Below are 27,391 nucleotides of genomic sequence, written 5' to 3'. Positions count from 1 at the left end.
TGTCTCTGCCTGGGAAACTCATATATTACAGTCCACTGGACACTTTTAAATGGCAGGCAAGTAACAGTGACAGTAGACTTTATTATACCTAGAACCAATACTTCAATTCTGTGTTTGCAGAAGTAGTATTACTGTGTTACAATGATTTTGGAAATGGTTGGCAGTATATTTTGATAAATGTGGTACTGTTTTGCAGTAGTACTGAACTGCTGTGGACTCGCATCACAAAGCATCTCAGTTCGAAGATTTGTGCTGTGGTGAATTAATTATCGGGGTTAATCTGTTCTCTGGCTCAGAGGTGAGCATTTTGCAACACAAGTTAAATAGAGCTCCCTCTGTCAGCTGCACAGAGCCTGTCTCTAGCCACTTTGGGCAGTGGGCATCCCCAGTCACATCAGATGACCTCTTGCTGTGTCAGCCCCCACCTTCTCTGTGCAGCATTGCCACTATAGATGCTAAAAGTGCTTTAGACTGAGGACCACTTTGTCAAATCTAACAGTGGACCACTTCAGTCTGACAGGTACCTGTTAACCAATGTTGCTATATCTGAGTTTCATGATCTGAGATTTTAGTCAGCGATCCATAATAACCCTTTAGCTCTTAACAGAAGGCAGCCTGTTAGCACTGGTGCATATGTCCCTGGCAACATGCAGGTTAAAGGACTGTCTTGCCCAGAGGTGGGCTTTCCAGGGAGACATCAAAGAAAGCTTAGACAAGTGACCTGTGCAGTTTCTGATATCAGATGGGACTGGAATGAGAATAAGATGGAAGAAGTGTTTCATGTAAGAGTGTGAAAATTAGAGGGCGGGACAGAAAGAGAGAGACAAAAACAAAGTTGTTACCATTTGCAAGAAAGCTCAGATGGTGTGCTCTGGTAGTTTAGTCACATTACTGATCTATTTAAGTACATTGATTTAGTAGCACTAATGTCAGCCAACAGCTTTGATTGTTACAAAGCAATCATTAAGTAAACAACAGACTAAAAGTCACTTAGCCCTGATGGTTGTCAGGTTGAGAACCTCTAAACTCACACTTGGGGACAACACTTTGAGAACCAGTTGTTTAAACAATACACAATGTCGATAATAAAGTTTACAGTACTGGCAAAGTGGTATGTAGTTTATATATAAAGTTCCTTAGGCTTCATGTTTATCCATTCTTACTGTATATCTGTATGAGTTGCACAAATTTACAATTCCATTCATGCAAAATGCTTTCTCATTTACATCCTTCTATCTTATGAAAATAGTTTAATCCAGTTTCACAGTCATACGGAACCAAAGCTTATTGAGTAGTATTTTATGCAATACTTGACAGCCAGTTTATACATCATATGGCTCACATACACACTCATTAATTTCAGATCTAATATAAGTCAACATATTAATGTAACATGAACACCTTGAGATGTGTAATGACATGGGGACAATCTACAAACTCAATATAAGACAGTGACTGGGCTGGGATTCAAAATCATTCTTTTAGCCATACTATATGCAATTTGTTTTTCATAATCTTAAATTTCTATTGCATCTTCACATACTTTCCCCTAAACTTACAGTATGACTGAAGAAAACACTATCTTAAGCCTTTCTGTTTTATATTTGTAATTGATTTAGATCATTTTTCAGAACTCTGTTTTCACTTTTTCTGTTGATCAATGTCAAAAAAGCCAAACAAATCCACTATGATTTAATGTTGTATAATGGTAAAATGTGAAAGCTTCAAAAGAGATGAATATTTTTAAAGGCACTGTATATCTCAAACATAATTATTCTCTATTTCCACTTTACAAAACAAGATTTAAAAGGGTGTTTCTTATTTGACTTACTCAGTTGTCCACAGTATTTGTTGGTTGCAGACTACAATATGATGATTTCACTTTGGATGCTAAGTCTTTCTTCATTTGATGTATAAATCCTGAATTTAAAAAGCACAATATCCCATATTTTTCCTACCTACTGTATAAGTGAAATTTTATTAATTTAAAATATTAAATGTACTTTACTTTATGGGGGCTTGATAATTACTGAAATAACAGCTCTTCAACCATAATGCCTGCATTTTTTTGTATCTTTCACCATCTTTTTCACTTTCCATTTAACCAAAATGTATTTGTACTCTGTACCTAATAAGTAGATTATTGATTTAATATAGCTTCTGTAAATGGTATATTTAACTTTTTCTTATCCATTGCCTCATTTGTGAAAAACATCAATTGTTCATACATTTAAATTTATGACTTATTTACCTTAACTTGTACTCATGTGCATTGCAGGACCTCTTTTTCATACTTTGGTGAAAAATAACCTTCAATAACTGTTCATTAGAACTGAGCTGTATTCAGTAAAATTGAACAGCATTTAAATAAAGGAATGCAACAATTTTTACATTGATTAGCTTGTAATTTAAGAGCCATTTATTTTTTAAGTTATACAATTCATCTATTCATTCAATTTCAGGAGCACAGGAACTCTGTAAATATATAAAAGATATTACCTGCCCGGTTCCAACTTCTCCACAATAAATAATATTGGTACCCATGGTAGTCAGCAGCTCTTTAGCAGCATTGAATTCTTCTTCCATTCCTCCCACCATGAAAGTAAGTTTTCCAGAATTTGCTGCTCCAACACCTAATAAAAGAGCAGATTACATAATATCCCTGTAACAGACACTTGACTATATTTTAGAAAATAAAGTATTTTTTCACAAACCAAGAAAGTCCAAGATGTATTAGGCCTGACTGGTGTATTTTTGAAGTATAACGTTTTTAAGTTATAATACGTATCATAGAATTTATTAGGTTCACTTGCAATTCCCATGTATTTGACTTCCCAATCTATGATAGCAGCATATGTTCACACAATACAGACTTTGACTAAACATTCTTTTAGTGAGTGGAACATCTTTGCAGTGGTTGTCCCTGTTAAAGGGGCAGTATTATACTGATAATTGAAGAAAGAAAAAAAAAGGGCAAAAAAATAAATAATGCTAAGAATGCCTTTTTACAACAAACTAGGAATAGATACATTTTTTAACTGAATTAAATTCAAAGCATACCTGCCAAAAAGGTATACATACATCCAAACTTTTAATAAAATCACATTTTTTAATTTGTTATAATAAGGACGACATTAGAAAACTGTTTCCTGCTTTGCTTCCTAACTTATATTAATGAAATTGGGGGAGAGTTGCAGGAAGTTGCATTTGCTTTGGGGACAAGAGGGAATAATATTCTTGCCTAAAGTAAATGTCACACTTCTTTAAAGTTTTAGACAGAAGGCAAACCATATTTAAGGGCTGCAGTGAGAGTATTTTGACAGCCTGTTCTTCTTCCTTCTTTACGTCCATTGGAACACCACACATAAGTAAACAAACACCACAGACTGCTTGGTTGCAGTGTGACACTTTTAAAATTCAAACCAATTTAGTACACTAACAGAATTTGCTACAAGGTTGGATGTCATAGTCCCTTTACCACCAAGCCTACCATCCCCTAACTCCCACACCCACATGCCAACCAGAAGACGACTTTGGAACAGGAGTTCTCAGCTCCGGTAATGAAGGTGCAGGTTTTGATTCCAGTTTCGCAAATTAAAAGCTATGCTCAGCAGATAATGAAACTGTATTACTGTATATGGCTTGAAGTATTTTCATTCTTCCAAGACAAATATTTATCACATTGCAGATTTTTAATTTTCTGAGAACATTATGTATAAGTGTTGTGGTCCAGAACAGATTTGTACCTCTTGGTTTGTTACAAAAACAGGCAACAAAATAAACCTTAATGCATCTGTTTAAAACTAAAATGGGAAATTAAGAATTCTGAATCTTAACACACAAATTAAGTGAAGCTAAAACCAAAAAAACAAGTGTTCCCCACCCTCAACTGCAGATTCTCCATCCACAGTTTTACGTACCTGTGGTGTGAAAATATTAAATAATAAAAAAAATCCAAAAATTAAATATTCACAAAACTAAATTAACCATGTGCCTGCCTATTGAACTGCATCCGACATGAATGATCTCATTGTCCACTGTTTTTGACGTCACCTGCTCCAGCCACTCAGCCAGCCTCCCGCTCACTGTTAGTCATGCTATTGCACTGTAGTGTAAAAGTTATTCACACTCACAATATTGCTATAAATACAACTTTTATTTTGTTTAAAAACAGTACAACCTCACTATGGTGTTGCTTATCCATATTACTAACCAAGAATAAACCGGATATGGACGCAGGTACACGGCGATAGGACGATGAGACATACTGCGCAGGCGCCTACAGCGCGCGTCTCATAAACCGCAAGTGAAGTCTTATCCACCGCGAACGAAGGAGTCACGGCCCAAAAACGAAAGAACTCAACTAACGTGAATGAGAAATGAAGCAACAATGCACCCATAGCTAACGACTAACGACACAGCCACACAAAAAAGAGGATTCTGCGCTGCGCTGCACCCCAGTGTCAAACGGAAGAGGCTACGGAGGCCCCACAGGTCAACAAAGATAGTATGGAAGGCGCGGGAAAGTACGAAAGGCGCCGGCGCCTACAACGCGCTTCTGAATAGGACATGAAGCAACAATGCGCTCACAGCTAACGACTAACGACACAGCCACACAGAAAAGAGGATTCTGCACTGCACCCCAGAGTCACACGTAAGACACTACAGCGTCCGCAAAAGTAGTACGGAAGGCGCGAGAAAGTACGAAAGGCTCAGGCACCTACAACACGCTTCTGAACTAAACGTCCACACTACACAGCATGGTCCGGGTAATGAGAATAAACAAACTCTCCGTATTAAACGTACGGCATCCTCACACGTCCAAACCATAAGCATATGTGAATCACATTACAGTGATGCATTATTAACGGTACAACCACAGAAAACGCTCCGTATTAACAGTAAGTGCAATTATCCATATTACTAACGGTAGACAACGGATAACTAATGGAGTCACGATCACGGCTCCAAAACGATCCAGCTCAACTAACGGAGCTACAAAAGCGAGCCCGCATGGATAAAAACAATAGACATAGGCGCCTACAACGCATGTCTGAAACCGCGGCAGCAAAACTGTCTCGGCTCCAAAACCAAACAGCTCCACATGAACAAATACAATGTACGTAGACGCCTACAACGCGCGCCTGAAACTGTGGCAGCAAAGCAGGCACGGGTTCAAAACGAAAGACCACAACTGACGGAGATACAAACATGAGCCCGCCTGGATATAATCAATGAACGCAGGCGCCTACAGTGCGCGTCTGAAATGCCGCAAGCAATGCAGGCACATATCACATACATTCATCAATGTATTTCGGGTTACGCTGACAATAATATCTTTCAAATCTATTTCGGGTTACCCAAGACCAGGGGTTAGTGAGCGAAGCGAGCAGGGGGCGGAGCCCCCTAGTTCTCATCTAAAAGTGAAACACATTTTGCGACAACCAGAGTTTACGTTTGCCTATTTGCAGCTATGCAAAGCAGAAAAAAAACTCTCAGAGGCCTCTTGTGCAGCAAGAGGTCTGTGATGCCCTTAGATCTCTGAGGTCTGCACACTCACTGCACTTAATGGATCAACGTGTATCTACACAGAATGTAGGGAAATTGTTGAACCTCATTCATGGGGGGGGTTAGGGAGTGCTTGCAATTGTTCCCCACTAACAAGGAATTCTTAGGAAGTGCGGGTCATAAGCTCAAACTGATTTAAGCCAGTCACGATTACTGATTGGATGGATTAGTGAGGTTCTCAGATTAGCACTGCCACAATATCTAACGGCCTTTGGAGGTGGCGGAGTGCTTAAAAGATAATACAACTTCACACAGAGGAAGTAAAAGTCATAACATGTTTTCCACAGGTGAACCTGAGGAAAGATCATTAGTGAACCTCAAAGGGGAAGAGCAGAGGGCTATCATATCTGCCTGACCTCTTGTCCCCACACACCTGAGCATGCGCCCTGTTGGAAACTAACCCCATTTTTCCAATAGGATCGATGTTTCTTCATTATCTACATCAGATTTCTGTATCTGTGTACTTTGTCAAAAATGTAACTCCTGATAGTTGGTTATATATATTGGGTTTGGTATTGTCCATGGATTTCACTCACATGTTCCATGCCCTCCCACAGATACGGGGGACTATTGTATTGCTTTAGTAGTAAATAAATGGATTCTGATTAAAAATACGGTTAAAGCAAAAACCTGTACCCACTGCTGACCTCCAGAACAGGAGTTGAGTACCCCTGCTTTATAATACGAAAGAAGCTAAGAGACCTTATCATCATGATGCTAGAAGAGACAAAAAGTAAAGTAATGATACAAGGTCAGCTGTAGAAAGACCTGCATATTAATCAAGGACTTGGGCATGGAGGATGCATGGTTGTTCGGTCAGCAATGCTGTTTATTGTAAGCTTAGTGTCTGTAATTAGGAATATAAATCCAAGTAGCCATATTTATAATAGAACGACACATTGTTTAGCTTATGCTGAGGACTTTGTTCTGATTACTAGAAACCAAAATAGCCTGATAGTTTCATTATCAGTTACTCTAGTTTTCCCTAAGAGAATTGGTCGGCAAATCAGTTGGGACAAGACAAGACAAGACAAAATACATGATAAACACAAGAGTAGGGTAAGATTTAGCAATGTAGAAACATTGAACTACAGCAATAAAAACATTTTACAGGGTGAATGAATTAAAATATTAAGGAGTAACTTATAATGAAAATTATGAGATACATTCTTAAATTTAAGCAAGACTAGCTGTGGTAAATAAGCCCAATTATGCTTTACAAGGACTATTGAAATCAAGTCTACTCACCAAAAAAACAAAAGGTGCAGACTGATAAAGTCATGATGAAAACAGTGTTTCTGTATGAGGCTGAATATTGGACAAAAGTGAATAAAACATGCTGCAAACTTGGGAGTGAAAGGTCTTGTGGAAAATATTTGGGCCTGTAAATTAAGATTGTATGTGGAGGATAAGGACTAGTGCTGAAGAGTTATACTGTATAACACCACAGGCCGAGAGACACAAGTGAAAATCAGATGACTGTAATTCTGTAGTATGTAAATAGTTAAAGAGGGGGGCATAAAACAAAACACAAAATAAGTATTTTTTTCTAATCTCAAATTATCAGGAAGTGCATGACCCCTGACCTTTACACCCTCTGTGGTTGTCCAGCATAGCAATGTGGCTAAAAGCCATACACAAATTAAAGTAAAAAATGGTAGCACCCACAAGAAACAAAGTGGCAATAAGACATTAAAATTAACAAAGACCTTTAAACACATTTCAATTACATTTTTAAAGAGCTGAATCAGATTCAGCACGTCAAAACTCTTACACAAAAAAAAAAAGAAATGCCAAAAAAGCTGCATAATAAACTAGGAAAAAATGTGAATGGGAAATCGAATCATAACATTTTCCAGATGTCTATTATCTTTATATTACTTGAATATCTGCAAATATTTCATAATTTGGCACTGACACAGATGCTTGTAAATCACTTATTTTAAATATACTAGGAAGATTTCTTGATGCACAGCAACTGCTATACATCAGCTGATCTATCTTTACAGACCACAACAGTCAAACTGCATCCTTAACTGCAAGCAGACATCCAGGGCATGGTGATCCATAGTGTCTCCTGTACAACGAAATTTTTTTTTTTTTTTTTTTTTTCATTTTATTGATTTTGTTAAAATCAAATAACATTCCATACAAGTAAGTCAAGGTTAACAATACTAGGTTCGAACAATAAAATTTCAAACGATAAAATGCAAAGCCATCTTAATCTTTTCTAATATTAAACAAAAGCACAAGTTCAAAGTTTCAACATATAGTAGGTTTGAATGACACAACTTACTAATGACATAAGATATGCATTAGATGCATGTTTCAAACAAAACATACTTACAGTCATTGTAAAGTACTCTGTAATATTAACTTTCCTAAAACCACTGATAGTAGAATATATCATAGAACTGTTCAAAAACACAAATAATTCACAACACAGTTGGGAATTCTAGAAGATATAGCTTAAAACTAACAGAGTGCAGACTGAAATGAAATGTCAAATGTGGTTGTTAAACCAAAAGAGAGAGTGAGAAATAGTTTGCGCTTCATCCCAAAAATATCTATAAAACATACTACAGATTACATATTATCAATTCATAACAATTTTACTATCTAGCTGAACTGCAATTTTGCTATATTATTAACTGATATATATGGACAGAAGTATCACTACATACACTTTGCATACAGTAAACTGTAGCTACCTGTTATGTTGTTATTTATAGCATGAAGAATCCTTTCAGATTAATCCTTTTATTTGCCATGTTTAAATTAAGTAGACAAATTTGAGTTAAAGCTTACAAACAGAACCTACTACAATCCATCATAGGTCAATTGCCCTGTATCTAGATTAGAGGTTGCTAAATAGCTTCAGAGAGTCATTTATTAGAGGAAAATTAATGCTGACAATAGTTCTCAGCTGGTTAATCTTGTGACAGATGCACTTTCTCACTTGTTCAAACACTTATGTTTCAAGTAGAAATAATAAATTGGTTTAGCAAAAGGGGATTTAAAAACAGGCGATTAATCTCTTTAAAGCACGACTGATAAAAATTCATTTTAATTTATTCTTGGTTCAGGTGTTCTAATACTTTAAATTTCCCCAATAACATTGCTGCAATGTTACACTTACCAGCCTTTTCCAAATGAAAATGTTACTTGCCAAATTATTTATCAAGTTTAATAGACATCTAATAGCATCACTTGTGTGTATCCATATTTTAAAAATTGTCTGTTTAGAGATACTGTATTCATTTTTAAAGGTAATAAAAACCCATGTAATGCTTCACAGAAATGATGTAAAACATGTAATATTAATGCTTTTATTTGCCCATACATTTTCATTCTTACGTTAAACAAAAATTATAAATGTAAATGTGCTTTGGTGCACAGAATTCATGCCAAAAATTAATAAATTAGTTTAAAAAATACCTTTACAGATATTTCAATCTCGTTTCATGAGCAAAATTCATGTCACTGCTAGTACTCAGTACAAAAGCATTTAAATTTATTCAACATTCTACTTTAGTGAGATTAAATGCTGTGTCTGAGAAATGCAAAAAATAGACAAAAATATTACACTGAGATATGATATATGCTTTAAAATTGTTTATAATTTTAAACAATTGCTAATTCATTGAATAACCTCTCATTAAATATCTTTGGTCGAAATCACTGCAAACGATTACACTAGCACTATCATATATCTTGTTATTATTTATACATTTAACTTGCATGACTCCCAGCTGAATACAAAATCTAAAAATTAAATCAGAAAAAAAATGTAATTCACTTATGCATATTTTAACCTATAGATGAGTTTCACATTTAGCTAACTTATTTGCTATGATCTTAATGTCTGATAAACTGCCCTGTAACTTGTCTTCTTTCATTAATTCTGTGTATAACAGTTTTTAAACAATGTAAAATTTAGAGTAATAAACAAATGTATTTTTCTTTTATTTAAAACATTGAATCCCTTTAGCTTATAGACCATGGTAGCATGGTGCTTTGCCACTGTACAGAACAACATTACTACTAATATGTAGCTCTGTAAAGCACTTAATTTAACTAAAGGAAGTTAAATGTTTTAACCACTCTGCCATGGAGAGGGATAAAATAAGGGGCCAATGGGACATGGAATGCAATGCAAGACATCTTTAAAATGCAATTGTTCTAATTATTTTCTACAGATGCAGCCTCACAAGGGGCTGCTGTCACAGGGACCATTTACGGCTTGTGATGGTGTCTCTATTGTTTACTGGTGACATTCGCTAAAAAGGCGACAGCTGGGACCAAAAGCTGCTACCAAAATGAACAATATAATCCTGTGAAAGTAATCAACAAACTTAAGGGTGTTAATTAACTTTACACTTTATCATGTTCAATTAGTTGTCTTTTCTGTAAAAAGATTGCCGTGCACAATTGGTTTAGCAGCGTGCCATGTTTTATTTGTAAGCCCATCACCACTGCCATTTTAAGGTCTGCATCAGATGCTCTCTTGGGTTTTAGTGACACAGATATATAGCTGAGCACATGCCTAGTTAGCATGAATCTGGATTAAAGTGAAACAGGGGCAGAATGTAACCCCCGACCCATCTCCTGAAAATAAGCACCTTTTAAACCATCACTGATTTATAGAAAGGGATGATACTACAGTAATTGTGAATATATATCAAAGCAAAAAAAGTCTTAAAAACAGTGATTTCAGCCTTTTCACATCTTCAAAAACAAATGTAATATAAATATAGTTATAGTAACTGGTATTTTGGGGATTGTAACTTTCAAGTTCCTTAAAAATTTAAAATACCCATAAAAATAGAAAAACGTATTGGATTCAAACTGTTCAAATTCTTTAAAAAATAAAGTTCTTTCATGGATTCAGGAATACTTGGTTAACAATTAACCATACATTACATCATAGATGTTTAAGTGTAATATACTTGCTCTGAAGTGTAACATCACTGAGCCCTAAAGCAACCAAAATAAAAGGCAAAGACCAAGTTTGTTCATCACAAAGAGCAAAGGTTCTTTCAAGCAAAATCTGAAAATGAAAACTTAAGCTGCCATAACTGCTGCAAATTCACAAAACCCTAGTTTTTTTAAACTTTCAAGTTAATTCAACCTTATTTTATTTAATTTCTCTCATATAATTACATGAAAGAGCAAACACTGAAAAGTAGTGTTCTATCCTCTGTAATAAAAGAGGAAAATAATAAAATAATTTGATGAAACTTTAAAACAATACTTGAGTTTCTTATGCATCCTTCAAAATATAATAAATTGTAGTGGTTTCGATCAAACAAACAATAATAATTATATAGCATAAATACACTCTTAAGTATTCCATGTTAAATGATGAAAGTGTACATCCTCTTTGTAATGAAAACGTTGTTAATTCTGAAGGGCTAATAATGTGCTATGTTAAATATTAAAGAAGGAAATTAAAGTCTGCATTTGAAACAGCTGAAACAACAATACCCAGCCATAGGAGAAACATTAGTTTTCTGCTTGAGATCTGCAGGGAGTAGAGAAGCGGTCGATAGATCCTTAAATTGGAAGATGTTGCCGTTCTCAAGCGCTAACTTGGCAGCTGCTGCATTTGTGGTCCTGGTTCATTATTTACCCATAATGACCATCAAGCACCAGTCAAAGTCAGATCACAACAACTGTCAGCAGCTCTTTTAATTAGCCTTGTCTGAATTCAGATAAATATCACAATGGTTTGCTTCTGCTGAGAGAGTACTGCAGAATTTATCAGAGAGGGATGGGCGGTTGTGGCAGCACTCAAACAATGTGAGAATGTGTTTACCAAGTTACAAAAATCAAAGCTTTGCTTGAAAAAAATATAGCTATCTTGTTCATACAAGCAAAACTGATGCAAATCCAAATAACTTATTGAACACTGAATAAGAACACTTGGAGCAGTTTCTTTTTTTTTTGAAGCAGGACAATACAGACCAACCAAAACAACTTGCATTTTATTTAGTTGAAAAATATTATTTTCCTTTATTGTGCTACAAGGAGTGGCATTTTTATGTTTTGAAGATCTCTTATTTTTTCGAAGTTGCACCCACCTATAAATATATAAAATACATTGTTTTAACTAAAATTATTAAAAATGAATAATTTTCATAAATGTCTTTGTAAATATCTACACATTATAGAAAGGAAAACCAAACAAACAATAATAACAAAAAAGCAACCTATCCGGCCAAAGGGCTCCAATCAGATCACTATGAAGAAAAAAGTTAATTACCCATAATCAGTAATTATGATTTTGTAACAGAGCTTTCAATAATGAACTGTTCTCATGATGGAAGACCCACATCTACAGAAATATAGCGGCAGATTAGCATAAATGAGTATGCAAAGAATATAAAAAAGCTGCCACAGCTTCCCTGTCATTGACTGATTAAACAGGAATTCATAATTAGGGGAAGCCATGGTGCAATTCATTGGCCTTGCTGACAGTTCTGGTTCATTAGAAGCCCATTATAGAATAGTGACCTCTAGTGGGCCCTGGTGTTCTAGTCATCAGAACAAATCCAAAGTTGCTCTTTAGCAGATTTGCATTATACATACATCAAGCAAAAGCTCACTTAATTGTATCAAATGAAGAAATGGTCTTTACCATTAATTCCAATTGTTTGCTTGATTATGCTAAAATCTAGTATTTTTAAATTTATAAACCACTTTAGGCTGGACTGGCCCAAACACAATGCATTCAAAGGCTTTAAATGTATAAACAAAGTCCTACAAACCTTCAAATGTATGTACTATATTTTAGCATGACATGTATGTTTCAAATAAATATGTTTACTTATACATTGTGAAAAAATATGACCCGAGTCTACACACCACTGGTAAATACCAACATCAATACATGAGGACAAAGAAGTACATATTATTTAGCAAAGAGATTAACAGTTACAGTATGTCCTTAGAATATGAAATAGTTAAGGAATACAATGGGTCAAGTACTGCACAGAAAATCAATTGGTGGCATCAAACACATTAAGAACAGAAGTTACAATTAGAAGAAACTTGGTTCAACAAAAGTACACATATTGTGTACTCTACAAAATGTTGATGAGGAGAAGAATAATCTAATCTGAGATTAAAAAAAAAAAAAAGATGTGGAATGAGATAAACAAAAATATAATATATACTTTGAGGGAAAATTGAAGATCAACTAAAGACTGTTCATATATAATAAGTGGGGTTGTGTTGAAAAAGCTATCAGAAATTCTGAAGAAAACAGGGGTCAACTAGAGTAATACAACATTCTCAAATCCCACTGAATGTAATGTAGGCAACCCTAGACAAAGAACCAGTCCATCGCAAGGCCAACTCACACAAAGTCAATCAGTCTGATATGCATGACAAAGTGAAAAACTGAAGTATGCAGAGGAAATCCTATGTATACATGGGAGCAACATGAAAATTCTGTTGTATTCTGGTGTATTCTCATATAAATTATAACACTTAGTGAAAGACAGCTATTGAAGAGCAGAAAGCTATGATTAAGGATTCTCCACAAAAAGTGTAAAAACAGCACATTCTGCAGAAAATATATTTTGTTAAAACATCAACGTGAAGCAAACTATTTGTGAGTGCTTACCAAATGTTTAGAAAACCGCAAAGTAATTGAGCTAAACATTATAATTCATAGAGGAGAGGCTGATAAATTGAAGTAATTTTGTTGCACAGGTTTTGACAAAACAAGAATATTGGCAAAATTACAATGGCTAATGCAATCAACAATAGAAGAGAGCTATAAACTCTGTATATAAATAGAGAGCTCAACTAAGACAACTACGGAAAGCAGAGTAGTTCCATGTTAAAATGGTTCAAGTAAAAAAAGAAGCAGCTGAGAGGCACTAGAATTTAGGATGAATGTAGACAATCTGGGCCATCAGGTCAATTTGTTAACTATCAGATCCACCTGGGTGTCCACTTTAAGTACACGAATAGCAGTAAATGTGCACATGGAGAAGCACTGTGGGGAAACAAGTGGCTCAGCCACAAGACTAACAAAAACAACTTTCAAACTGTAGAGCAGGACTGGCCCTTGTATGGTGTTTGAGTATGTGAGACCCATTTACAAAAAAAAAAATACAAAAAATGAAAGAAAGAAGTTTTATTAAGTATATACTGTGACGGCCCTCCCACCATACATTCAAATTATAGGGCTGGTGTTCAGATCTGCTAGAACCTGGAGCAATGCAGGTATGGAAAATGTTTGTAAAAGAACATAAAAACACCTTTTAGTGGCACCATTTCCAAATACCCCAAAACCTAATCCCATCAGACGAATCATTTACATCACCACCAACCATGAACACCCCCATTACCTTGTCTATACCATCAAATCTCCAACAAAACCTTTCCCATTCACACACAACAACTAATTCCATTAGACCAATCATTTTAACTTCTTTTTGAAAATGGAATTTGTGAGAGACACAAACATGTAAAAAGTTTGCGTTTCTGAATCCTTTCCAAAAGCTAAACAGTGTGGCAAAGAAAATCTCTGCTCAGATGTTCTTACACATTACTGTAGAAGAGAGAGAAGATAATGTTGAAGGAGCAACCACTTTGGAAGATAAACAATTTTTAGAAAATGTGGATCATGTTTCTGCCAATTCTTAGTCTAAAAGCGAGTTTGAAGTAGAGGATAGGATTGAGTCTCATACAGAAGGAAAAATGTTGATAATTCAAAAATGATGAAACTGAATGATATTCTTGGCCAAAAAAGGAGCCACCCTGCCTTGCTGCAAATGTGATAAAGATGCAAACAGGGTTAACATGGATGGCAGTTACTCATGACCAAGAAATAAGGTCTTCTTTTGATTTTTTTTATTTCAGACACCACAAAGAAAATTATTCTGGACTGCAGAGAGGTGATGGAAATTGATTAAACTGATTTACATAGATACTTTAGCCTGCTTATACTTGTTGTAGTTTTAAGATTCAATTGAGAATCCACTGAATTACTATGGACTATAGAAACTAGACAAGAACTTTTCGGTGCAAAAATGTCTCAACTAAACTTTCATTGTATTTCCAGTAGCTTTGATAATTAAGTAACTAGACCAGCTTGATGGAAGAGAGACAAGCTAGCTTCAATCAGGTCAGCGTGGAACAAGTAGGTGGAACACATCCCCTGTGCTACAACCCTAGGCCCAACGTTACTCTTGATGAGCAGCTGATGCCTTCAGGCAGTACAAGTCGTCTAAACCTGCAAAATATGAAATCAAGATCTGTGAAGCTCTCTGTGATGCTGTTTCATCATATTCATGGAACGTGCAAGTACATACTGACAGGCCTGACGGAGCAGTCCCTGAGAAAAACCAAGGGATGCAGGTTGTCCTGTACATGATAAAGGAACTCTATGGTCGCATGACAATTTTTTTTTTTTTTTTTAAACTTTGTACAAGTTGGGGTAAGAATATATATATGTGTGTGTGTGTGTGTGTGTATATATATTAGGGCTGCAATGATTAGCTGACATAATCGACGACGTCAACTACAAAAAATCGTTGACTACAAAAAGAACCACATTGGTTTTTGTAACTGCAATACACTACATGAACGTCTGGGGGCAGTATCGTTTGACAAGACTGCACACAGAAAGAACACCTGAGGATAAGAAGAATCCAGAGGAAAATAAACGTTGTTGCAATGGCGAGTCAGAACGGGGTGGGGGTTGGGGCAAGGACATGGGGAAAAAAAATCAAGACAGAAACTTTCTAAAGTGTGGGAGCACTTCACCAAAAAAGAAAGAAAAAAATGTTGAATGCAGATTATGCTAAGCAGAGCTTTCTTTTCACGGCAGCACCATCACGATGCATGAGCATCTGAAACGCAAGCATCCTGGAGCTGTGATGCCGCCATCTCTTGAGAATTTATGCTGGCGCTGTTAGTTAGTTAGTTAGGGTCTGATCTGGAGGAGAAGGAGAGCGTGAATAAGTCAGAAAATACAAGTGAAAAAAGCTAACTTTTACAAGTAACAAATTTAAACCTGATCTGTTAGTTTTCAAATAATATTGCATTAGTGCGATGATGTTTTCTGATTGGTACTATTCAGGTCATACAATGATTTCTTCAAAATGTCACATATATTTGTCTCTTTCTTTTTTCTTCCCCGGTGCTGCGTGCTGACACCACTAGCAGGAGCACGCAGATGGCCGGTTGCTTGTGCTATAACAAGCTTGACCTGGCAGCGATCAAAGCACATGTACTGTGCAAGGCATGTACAGGGTCCACTGAGGAAAGAAGAAAGTTCATGGCTCACCTTGCAGAGGAACATTCTTTCCTCTGTATGTCCTGGAGTCCTGTGCAGAATCGGCAAGGTCGGGGTGGTGGGGTGGGAAAACGTGGTCACTGATTACAACCGCAAGAACCACAATGTTTTCTGAAATGTACTATAAGGACATAAAATGAATAATTCCAATTATCATATATACCTATGTCTCTGTTTTTTTGTCAGTGTGGCATTGACATCACGGGCCATAAGGTGCATACTAATTCAGTGTAAGCAGGAACACTCAATAAAATTGAATAAAAAAAATCAAGTGACAATGAGATACGAATAAGGCAGATTCGCCATCATTTGTGTGTCAGCTTTTATCCATCCAGATCAGAGAATTTCCAGTTCGATTGTCTCAAAACACCACTCACATCTACAGTTATTCCCAGTTTCAGATAAAAAGTAACAGTGTCAGATCCCTGGGGGGGGGCGGTAGTATGTATCGTGATCGTGACTGAGAGAATAAAAGTGAAAGAAAAAAAAACGGTATCTTTTACAAGTACTATACATTTACAGTGGCTGTTACAGTCGCAAATCAAATGTGTGTGTTTATTGTATAATATTAACAATAAGAGCAACTCACTACTCAAAACAGTAAATATACGAGGCAGTCAGAAATTCCTACCACTGCGCCACGGAAGCTATTGTATCATCCTTGAACCTTTTGTGAGAGATGTTATTCCCAGTTTCAGATAAAAAGTAACAGTGTCAGATCCCTGGGGGAGGGGGGGCGGTAGTATGTATCGTGATCGTGACTGAGAGAATAAAAGTGAAAGAAAAAAAAAAGGTATCTTTTACAAGTACTATACATTTACAGTGGCTGTTACAGTCGCAAATCAAATGTGTGTGTTTATTGTATAATATTAACAATAAGAGCAACTCACTACTCAAAACAGTAAATATACGAGGCAGTCAGAAATTCCTACCACTGCGCCACGGAAGCTATTGCATCATCCTTGAACCTTTTGTGAAAGTGTTTATTTGATCTTTGCACTTCAGGCTTTACACATTATATAGTTTATGTCTAAATTTTGTAATTTATTACTAAAATATGAAAAAATGTTTGTTTTAACGATGTATTTTTTGGTTAAGTTAAATGCACTTTTTTTGTTTAAAGACTACGTGCACTTTAGTTTGTATTGTTTAATGTATTTCTTTTTTAATTAATTAATTTTAATCGTGTTAATGCAGAGACATCAGGGTGACATTCACAGGTGGGCAGACGTGAGCAGATGAGGTAAGACATGCACTGGAGCCCAGAACAGGATGTGCAACCACAGATCGCAGGCTTCAAAATAGTCAGGCATGAAATAATCATGACTAATCGAGTAAGCGGAAAAAAAATTGAACAATTAGTCGACTACCAAAATAATCATTAGTTACAGCCCTAGTATATATCTATATATGTGTGTGTATATCTATCAATCTATCTATACCACACACATATACATAAACACACAGTATCCTGTATTATTGGCAGTCCTTGTAAAAATTAGTTACAAGTGTTAGAAAAAAAAAACAACTGGTGAAGAACCTTCATCTTGGACTGAAGCAAATGAGAAACTTCTGACTTTTAATTGAAACAAGTTAATAAATACTATATATATGGGCCACCAGGGGGCACACCAGCCATCCCAACCCTGACACAGACAGAACATGGGACACAAATTCAGCACACATTTTTTATTTTCCTCTTTTCACCGCAGGAAATGCCTTACACAGTTTTGCACGTGTACAGCACAGTTCGGAACTACACAAAAGCCCAAACATACTTTACAACTTCTTCCTTTCTCTTTGCCTCCACTCCTCCTCCAGCAAGGTTTGTCCACTTCCTCCTGACTCTGGTTCTCAGAGTAGTGGCTACTGGCTCCTTTTATAAGGCACCCAGAAGTGCTCCAGGTGCTTGTTGACCTAGTTCTGGCAGCACTTCCAGGTGTAGCAGAAGTGCTGCAATTACGGACTCAGCAGCATTCAAGATTGCTGCCAGTTGCAGCAAGAGGGAATTTTTTTCCATTACCTACTAAATAGAATTATAACAAAGTTGAGAAGTATATACATTAGAAAAACACTTACATACTTGCAGTTAAAAACAAACTTTCAGCTATTATCTTATACAACCCCAACTCAGAAAAAGTTAGAACAGTATGGAAAATGCAAATAAAAACAAAATGGTGATTAGAAAATGATAGCAAATAATCTTTGACCTGAACACAACATAACAACCCATTATTTTATAGTACAACTAATGAATGTTATGATTTTAATAATTGTCCAAAAAAGTTTGGACAGTAAAGAATGTACCACTTTGTAACATTGCCTTTCCTTCTCATAGCACTTAGTAAATATTTAGGTACTAGAGAAACAAATTTACTGAGTATTTCAGGGGGGTATTTTCTGTACGTCGCTTAAATCATCCGAGATCAGATGCCTCATCTTGGATGAGTTAATGCCAATGAAACTCATCCGGGATAAGTCAGTTTTTCAAACGCAGCCGTGTAGATTAGTCTAGCTGGATCTAATCATCTGAGATGAAGGCACGCGCCCGCGCTGAGTGAAAAGCCCATATATATTGAGTCTAGAAAACATGATCAGCAAGTGACGAAATGACGAAAGAACGGGCGCATTTTTTTTTTCACACAAGCAGAGCAAGACCTTTTATTCGAAGGACATGAAGAATTTCAAGATTTAATATGCACAAGGGGTAACACTGCAAAAGCAGCCCAAACCAGAAAAAGACAGCTGGCAAAAAGTGGCCGACAAATTAAACGCGTGTGCATTGTACTTACTGAAAGCAGCGTTTCATTTCCTATGTGTCAGATTAATTATTATTTAATATGTCATAATTCCAGATCAAACGTGAGCACAAGGAGAACACGGGAACAGATTAAAGTGAAGTACAAGAATATACTTCAAACTGGTAAATATTGGTATATAACTATTTAAAGAATTGTTGACGTAAAGAATCATATATAATGTAAAAAAACATTAATTTTAAAGCTAATAAGAAGGAAGACAAACAAAAAACAGGTGGAGGTCCATGCGGTCCAGACCTAACCCCTGCAGAAGAGTTGGCTCTCCAGCAAAATGCCCATTGCCCTGTTTCTGAGGGCATTCCAGGGGGAAGCTCCTCCTCAGAACCAGTGGCAGGATGCAGTGGTCACTTCATTTCAGGTAAAGGATGGTCATTGCATATATTTGTCCTCAATGTGTGCCATAGGCATGTTCCATATAGCCCTCTTTTTTTGTTGGGTTAGTTGCAGGGAATGTCATATCCCTAGAACCTGTGTCTGACCAACGAGATATTGACAAAGGTCAAATATTTGATGAAGACACTGTGTCTAATTATTCATCAGGAGGAGAGGTACATTTTCCAAATAATGTTTGATCAAAGTCCACTGTGATCAGTCCCATGTGCCCCAATCACATTTGGAAATCCTGGGTAATTTGAATGTTAGGCTGATTGTGAGATTCTTTATGGAACTGTGGGTGTTTTTACCTGTGTATTACCTACCTGCAATGGCATGAAACGCCTCTTTTGTCTGCACACGCAGGTGTCCAGGAAACACTATGAAAAACCTGAAGGAAATATTTCAGAGCCAAACAGACTTTACGAATTGCCTGCAAACTGCACTTTTAGATAGATTTTCCACATCGCCTACAGTATATAAAAAAAGTGCCACTTGCAAAAAACCTCAAAGCAATGCATACTGTCTGTGTGGTTGTGAGAGCCTGACTTCGCCGAGTTTGACTTTGAATATAAGGTGCTAATAAATTTTTGAGGTACAATATTCCCCCTCGGCTAAAGCGGTATCTTTCGAAAAGAATTTCCTCCGGGAGCAATAAAGGATCTTGGCGATCGCGCAAAACCCTCTCTATATGAAATTCTCTTCTTATAATTTGCGTACCAATATATCAATTGGTCACTCATTCATGAACGGCGAAGTCATGACTAAATGAATTCCACGCACGGACACTGATTAAGTGTGTGAGCTAATCCTTAATTACATAGAACAAACCTGCTCTGAGCAGGTTTGAGGATTAGGATGTGTTGCTATGACAACATTTCTAGCAAGAGTTTCGAAAAACCGACAGATCCAGGATCATGCCAAATCATCAACAATTACATCCGGCTAAACAAGTAATCCACGTATGAAAAATACCCCCCAGGAGTAATTTTGTCTCAGTCTTTTCACAAAGCAGTCTCAAGTTATGCAACAGTATGTGGTTTTCATTGTTGCAGTTTGAAAATACACCACACATTCTCAATTGGGAGGTCAGGTCTGCAGGTATGTCAGTCAAGTACCAGCACCCTCTTCCTATGCAGCCATGCCTTTGTAATGTGTACAGAATATAATTTTGTATTGTCTTGCTGAAATATGCATAGGTGTCCATAGAAGAGGTGTCGTCTTGAAGGTAGCAGATGTTGCTCCCAAATCTGTATGTACTTCTTACCCAGGGCACTGACACAACCCTATACGATCACAGATGCTGGCTTCTGAACTTGTAGCTGGTAACCGTCTGGATGCTTATTTTCATCTTTGGTCTGGTGTACACAACATGAAATTCTTCAGAAAAGAAATTGAAATACTGAATGCATATTTCCAACCCAGGTGTCTCTGATCCCAGAGAAGTCAAGAGTAGTTCTAGATACTCTTAACAAATGGCTTCCTTTTTGCACAGTACAATTGTAAGCAGCATTGATGGATATAATTGTGTATTGTGTTACTTGGTAAAGGTTTGCCAAAATAATCGACTCCATGTGGTTATATCACATTTTGATGAATGACAGTCCTTAATGCAGTATCATCTAGGGATCAGTCAGATTAGCCTTGCACCCTTGCTCTTTACACACCAAAATTGTTCCAGATTCCTTGAATCTTTTAATTATATTAATTATACACTATTGGGGCTGAAATACCCAAATTCCTTCCGATCTGTTTTTTAGAAGTTTTTTTTTTTTTTTTTTTTTTTTTAAATTCTGAATGATTTTCTTACAGATGTGGTAAAACTGACAATCCTCTGCTCATCTTTGCTTCTAAAGGATTGAGCCTTTCCTGGATGATCTTTAATACCTAAGCAATACAACAATCACCTGTTAAAAAACATTAGTTTGTAGTCACATCGTTATTTCCTTTTTTAACTCATTATTGGTCCTAAATTGACCTGTGTAATTTTTTTAAATGTGTTGCAGTCGCACAATATCCAACATGGATGTATATTTCTACAGTTTACCCACTTCTTATGGATGGACTATTGCCTAAATCAACCAAGGTAATGTTTCTCCATCCAATCAAACAGATGAGCTTCTAGGTTTTTAAATTATATGCATAAAGCACACAGAAATCCACAAATCATATGGTATACTGTATGTGTGATATATACGATCTCAGTAAAGTTCAATGAATGCACACACAGTACTACAGTCTATTTTACATTCCTAAAGATATACTTATTAGGTGAACTGGCAATTCTGAACTGGCTCTAGTGTAAGTGTGGGTACATAAGTGGACCAGAATATGCTCAGGACCTGAAAAAAAAACCAATGATTTATTTGGGCTCTGTACCCAAATTATAAAATGAACATTACATGAATGTTTTAAATTCACATACAGTAAAGAGAATTTTTTAAAAATATGTTTATATTACTTTTAAAAATATCCATCAGTGGACATCATGTCTTGCTTCAGAAGTACATATTCTTTGAGCAGTTGATGTTCCTACAAAGCATCTGCTAACACTGCCTAATAGCATCTGCTCTGCTGCTTTAAATGTATGATTGAAATACACTTATATAAATTTGTACACTACACACTCAAGGGCTATTTTATTAGGCTCACCCACTCTTTAATGTGCATAGACTGCTTCCACAAACAGCCAATCTTGTGACTGCAGCCTATTGTATAGCATGCAGACATGCTCAGGTTGCTATTGTTCATCCTAATATCAAAATGGGCAAGATGAGTGATCTAAAGAAACTTTGACTATATTATGACTGTTGGCATCAAGTGTGTTTGCTCCAGTATCTCTGAAACTAATGTCCTTTTCTAATTTTTTAGGCTCTTCAAACTAAGAGAAAGTATTGAAAACTGAGAGAAAATCCACTTAAAATTGCATGTAACGGAACGAGAGTCTAAACAGAAGATAATGTCAGTGTGAAACAAACTTCCCACCTCTTCAGACTAAAGATGACACCCACCATCATTTAAACAAATGACCAGATGAGCGTAGGAGACATATACTAAATGTGCTGAAAATAATTATTTTGCTTAAACTCTGTTAAGTTTGTTTTTTTTACTAGTAATGTTATATAATCTAGTGAATTTAACTATACCTGTTTGTCACTAGGAAAATCACAATCTGCAGAACTTTTCAATTAACTACAAAATATTTTTTTTTGTTCTTTATTTCGCCTTATACAATTTCTTGTATTAGAAATTTGTTCGTTTTCACATACCCCTTGGGGTCAGAGTGCAGGGTTAGCCATTGTACAGCACCCCTGGAGCAATTACAGGTTAAGGGTCTTGCTCCAGGGGCCCAGCAGAGTAGGATTTCTTTTGGCAGTGACAGGGATTCAAACTGGCAACCTTCTGGAAATATATACTTGATCATGATACTACATAATTAAAATTTTACATATCTCACAAAAAAGCTCTGTAACTCTGTTGCTTTCCTTATAGGGTTACTTTAATTATGGATTGCCAAAAAAAGGAAAACGCCAGGAAAGAGAGAACCTATAAGGCAGCTCTCAGTGGGATAGAATCAAATTGGAGTAAGTGGATTTATAGTTCTATGTTTAATTTATACAATCTGATTATATAACAGTTATCATTTGTTATATGAATGTACTATAATGCATTAGAAAAGTACTGAAAGGTTTCCAGTATTTTAGCAGTTTCTTATATATTTCTGAATTAGACACCACTTCACTTAATACTGCAAAATACACATGTACTCAGTATTTCATGCTGATATGATACAGTATATCTCATATGCAACAGGGGTGACGTACTTAAAGTATTACAGTCATGTGAAGAGGTAACCCACCCATTGGAACTTTTTACCTTTTCAACATATTTGAAAAGGCAAACATAAGATCTTCATAAAAACAGTGCCTATACATAAAGGTGATAAACTTGAATAAGCATACAAAAAAGGTTTGCCTCCTTAATCATTTATTCAACTAAATATCAATAGAAATAATGGCCTACTGTGGAAAAAGTAAACACACCCTTGGCCAGAGAAGATGGTATTGCCCACTTTAGCAGAAATTACTTCTTGTAAGTGTTTTGCATAACCAGCCTCTGGCATTGATTCAGTGAAAGTTATGATGACTCCTCTGTGCAATACCTTAAGATACAAGTTGTTTGTGGGCTTTCCTGCATGTGCTGCCCATTTAAAATCCCCTCACAACATTGCAATGTGATTCAAACCAGAGCTTTGACTACACCCACCATGACCTTTCATTTCTTCTTTTTGAGCCATTCATTGGTAGATTTAGTAGTGTGCTTTGGATCATTATTGTGCTGAAAAGTTCATTTCAGGTTCAAGTTTTGAATAGATTGCCTCACAATCTCCTCAAGCAAACTTTGATATGGTGGAGAATTTATAGTTGATTCGATGACTGCAAGCTGCCCAGGCTCTGAAGCCGCAAAACAACCCCAAACCACATTTTGATCACCATGCTTCAAAGTTTAAGCTCTTCTCCTGAAATGCGGTATTCACTTTGCACCAAACATGTCTACTGGTACTGTTCGCAAACAATTCTATTTTTGATTCATTGGTCCTGAGCACTTGTTCCAGAAGGTCTGGCCTTTGACCAGATGTTCAATGGCAAACTGCTGTCTTGCTCCAATATTCTTTTTGAACAGCACACCTCATACGTAGGTTGAATTTGTGCAGTCTGTTTCTAATTGTAGATGCATGCACATTGAAACCAACTCTTCTAAGAGTTAAAAGAAAGAATCCACAATGAAATATTTGTGTTCTTTGAGACTTCTTTTGGTATCAAACAGTCAGGGCTTGGTTGATCAGTCCTGGAGAAATTTCAGCCATTTAAAATCTATGTCACTTGTAGATGATTTTCCTTAAAGTGGAATAATTGATTTCAAATAATTTGGCAATCTTTTAAAATCCCTTGCTGGACTCATAGGCATCCACAACCTTATTTCAGAGGGCCTTAGAGCACTCTTTTGCTCTTGGCATAATGACACCATGCATGTCAATAGTAAAGACAGCATCAGACCTTGCGATTTAAATAAGACATGTTCCACCTGCATACTCCCTAAAGAAGTTCTAATCATTGGCACCTAACCTGGAACACCTGATTCTAATTTTATGGATTTGAAGTGCTGATAATATAAACTGTAGTCCTTACTAAAGCAATACTTCATGATCACTATTAAAATTAATGTTTAATACAATATTATTGGATTACAGTCTATCTGAAAATACATGTTATTAAAACTAATTCAGAATATCTAAATGTCTAGAGGCAGTAGGACATCAAAAATAATTAAGTGCAATTCACACAAGAAAAACGGTAACAGGCACTAATAGCTTCTAAATACAGTATGTCATAGCATACTGAGATACCTTGTTACTCAAAATACAAATATCACCTCACATAAATGGTGACAGTGGTTTAGACCTGTGCTTGAAAATTTCAAATATAATCAAAGAATTGTCATCAAAACTGAAATACTATTATCAGGATTTTTTAAGAAATATTTTCTGCATTCTACATAAACATAATAATATTAACTCAGCTTATCCAGTGATCCTCTGATTAAACCCTTAAATTTTACAACATAAGTGTGAGCATCCTCAAGGTTTGTTGCAGTACACTTATGGTTTACAATATGAACTGGTAGAATATTCTAGCAAGTAAAAAAGGAAACGTTAATAATTAAAATTTGAGAATTTAGCTAATTTTAATTGCTCCTGAACATTTTATAGCATTCCCAAACCCCAGTAACTTCAGGTACATTGTAGAGTCAAATCAAAAACATACCTACATTAACATAGGGCCAATATGAACTGGCCAACTAATTTAACCCAATCCAGAACCAAAAATCAGAGAAACTGGAAGAAACTCCATACAAAGAAAGGGATAACATAAAAACCTCACACTAACTATGAGCAAGCATGGGAATTCAAACTCAGGACTATGCATATGAAAGGCAGCAGAACACCACCATGTCACATGTATCACTGAAATGACTGTCAAAAATGTATTTTTATATGGGAAAAATATAAAAAGGCAAAAAGTATCTTTAACAATTTATGTACTTATGTGACAGTTCTGCATTAACTTGCATTAAATTATAATAATTATCTTTTTGTATATTTTAAAAGCAATAAGTAGCATATAATTCTAATCAAATTAATTATTTATGCAAATAAATCTGTTTAAATAAACATAATTTAATAAAATTGATAATTTACTAGCTATTTAATAACCTGTGAAACCAACAAGTGTTTCACCATTCAATGCTATTATCAGAAGCTCATGACCCAAGCAGCATGAAATGTCATTTTGATCAATATGATCATTGTAGACCAATGAACAAAGGCCAGTCCCACCACCAGACTACTACTGACAGCACGCAGCTCCAGATTTGATTCATATCTCTTGCATACCTCATCAGTCTAATAAAAATGAGCCAGATAAAAAATTGTTGGCAACAATTTTATCTAAATTCCGTTTTTTATTTATTTATTTATTTTATTTTTTTTAAGAGTAAAACGTTTAACATAGAAAAAGAATAATTGTCATTTAAAGCTAAACAAATAGAAAAATCAAAACTAGCATAATCATAATTAGTTTTTAATTATAAAACAGTGATTAAATTATCACTTTGCTATCTAAATCACACAAAAGAAAAAAATGGTTAAAAAAACAATGTGAAGAATCATATTATGATCCTACAGAATGAACAGTCTACAATTCTCTAAAGACTTCTGCGTAGTAGCCTCTTAGGCTCATTGCTACTTTCCTTCCCTTCAGTGACAGACAAGGAAAAGCAGAGTGCTTGTTTGTCAAAAGTCACCAGCTGGACAGCTAAGAATCTGCAGTCATACAGACCAGCTGACACTTAGGGCGTTGCTGTCCATGCTGTGCAAAGTGCCACCCAGCTGCTGTGTGGTCATGTCCATCTGGAGATCCTGAGCCAGACAAATCTCTACGCCTGTCATCCCTCTTCAGCAAGGCTTGTTATGCAAATTCAATTACTGAAGTGTACCTTATTACTGCTGGCTAACTGCTCTTCAAACCTCTTTTCTCCTGACATATACTTAACATTTTTACTCATTAAATGCTCAACCACAATCATCTTGCTTAAAAAAATAAAAATGGAATTGTTAAGTCATGCTGTAGGAAGCAATGTTTTCTATCTCAAAGTGGCAACTGAACAACTGTAACAATTTACAAAGGTATACTCTTTCTAATGCAAAAGTAAACTGAAAATTTACAGTGTACATAGTATTACTTATTGTTACTAGAACACAAAAATGTGAACTGACTGTCATCTAAAGATTTTCACTGAAATCATTACAACCTTAATAAAAACGATTTAACAGTAATTTAAATGATATTTTTTGCTCATTCTCCAGCTAATGACAAAATACAACAGAAAATGAAACGACTTCAGAAACATCATGTAGAGAGCTTTTTATAAGTAATTAAACTACAGACATTTTAATTTCTTCTATATTTAAACAAGACATGGTAACACCCTAGAGAATGACGTCAGAATGGTTTTGTTGTGGGACAGTTTGCATGTGGACACTTTTAATGATACAGGCAGTATTTTTATGAATAATACATAATGTAACCCACTTATATGGTGTGTTGGTCAGTTTCACATAAGAATTTGCTCATATCATTTTTTAATTAAGTTCTGAGCATGCCTACATAAAACACTTATACTTATTACTGGCATTGTGAACAATCTACAAAGCACTGTAGTTATACAGAGTCAAGCCACAGACTTGCTGTAAAACATTAGAAAAAATACCATTTATGAATATAATGAACATACTAAATGTTTGAATTATTTTTACTTGAAATAAATGTAAAAGAAAAAGAGACTAGCTGAAAGAAGAATATGGATCTGTGAAGGCTTTCCTGAAATTCTGAAATGAACAATGAAGAATCCAGGGATCATAGTTGCAAATAAAAAAAATCCATTCAGCACAAAGCTGACAATAGTAATGCTAAGCTCTCATATTGGGGAACATATAAATTATGCAGTAGTTAAGTAACATGCTGAGAACCATTTCTCATGAGACTATAATTAATCTAATTAAATGCAACTTATTTTTTACTGCGGATATGCTACATTAACCCTTTAAAACATTAGTTCAATGCCCCATTCATTTGTTACAATGCAATTTTTCTTTCCTAATTAAGTGTTTTAGCACATTTTCTCATTATCTAGCAAAGTATCCTTAAACAATAAACATTAACAAAAAGTTTACAAAAGGTTAAGCAGTTAATTCAGA

At 35.7% G+C, this 27,391-nt stretch overlaps 1 protein-coding gene across 1 annotated transcript in view; it reads right to left on the bottom strand.

Annotated features, from left to right (window-relative positions):
* The window catches only part of hibadhb (3-hydroxyisobutyrate dehydrogenase b), a 156,601-nt gene that overhangs the window by 63,541 nt on the left and 65,669 nt on the right, over positions 1–27,391 (bottom strand). The window contains exon 5 of the mRNA XM_028818231.2: positions 2,500–2,633. Within this exon, the coding sequence (XP_028674064.1) occupies positions 2,500–2,633 (134 nt within the window). The remainder of the gene's footprint in view (positions 1–2,499; positions 2,634–27,391) is intronic.

The sequence above is a fragment of the Erpetoichthys calabaricus genome, chromosome 13 (assembly GCF_900747795.2).
Source record: "Erpetoichthys calabaricus chromosome 13, fErpCal1.3, whole genome shotgun sequence".
In the NCBI taxonomy this organism is placed as follows: Eukaryota; Metazoa; Chordata; class Cladistia; order Polypteriformes; family Polypteridae; genus Erpetoichthys; species Erpetoichthys calabaricus.
Note: the sequence above shows the minus strand (reverse complement) of the source record. Positions and strands in the feature narration are given on the sequence as shown.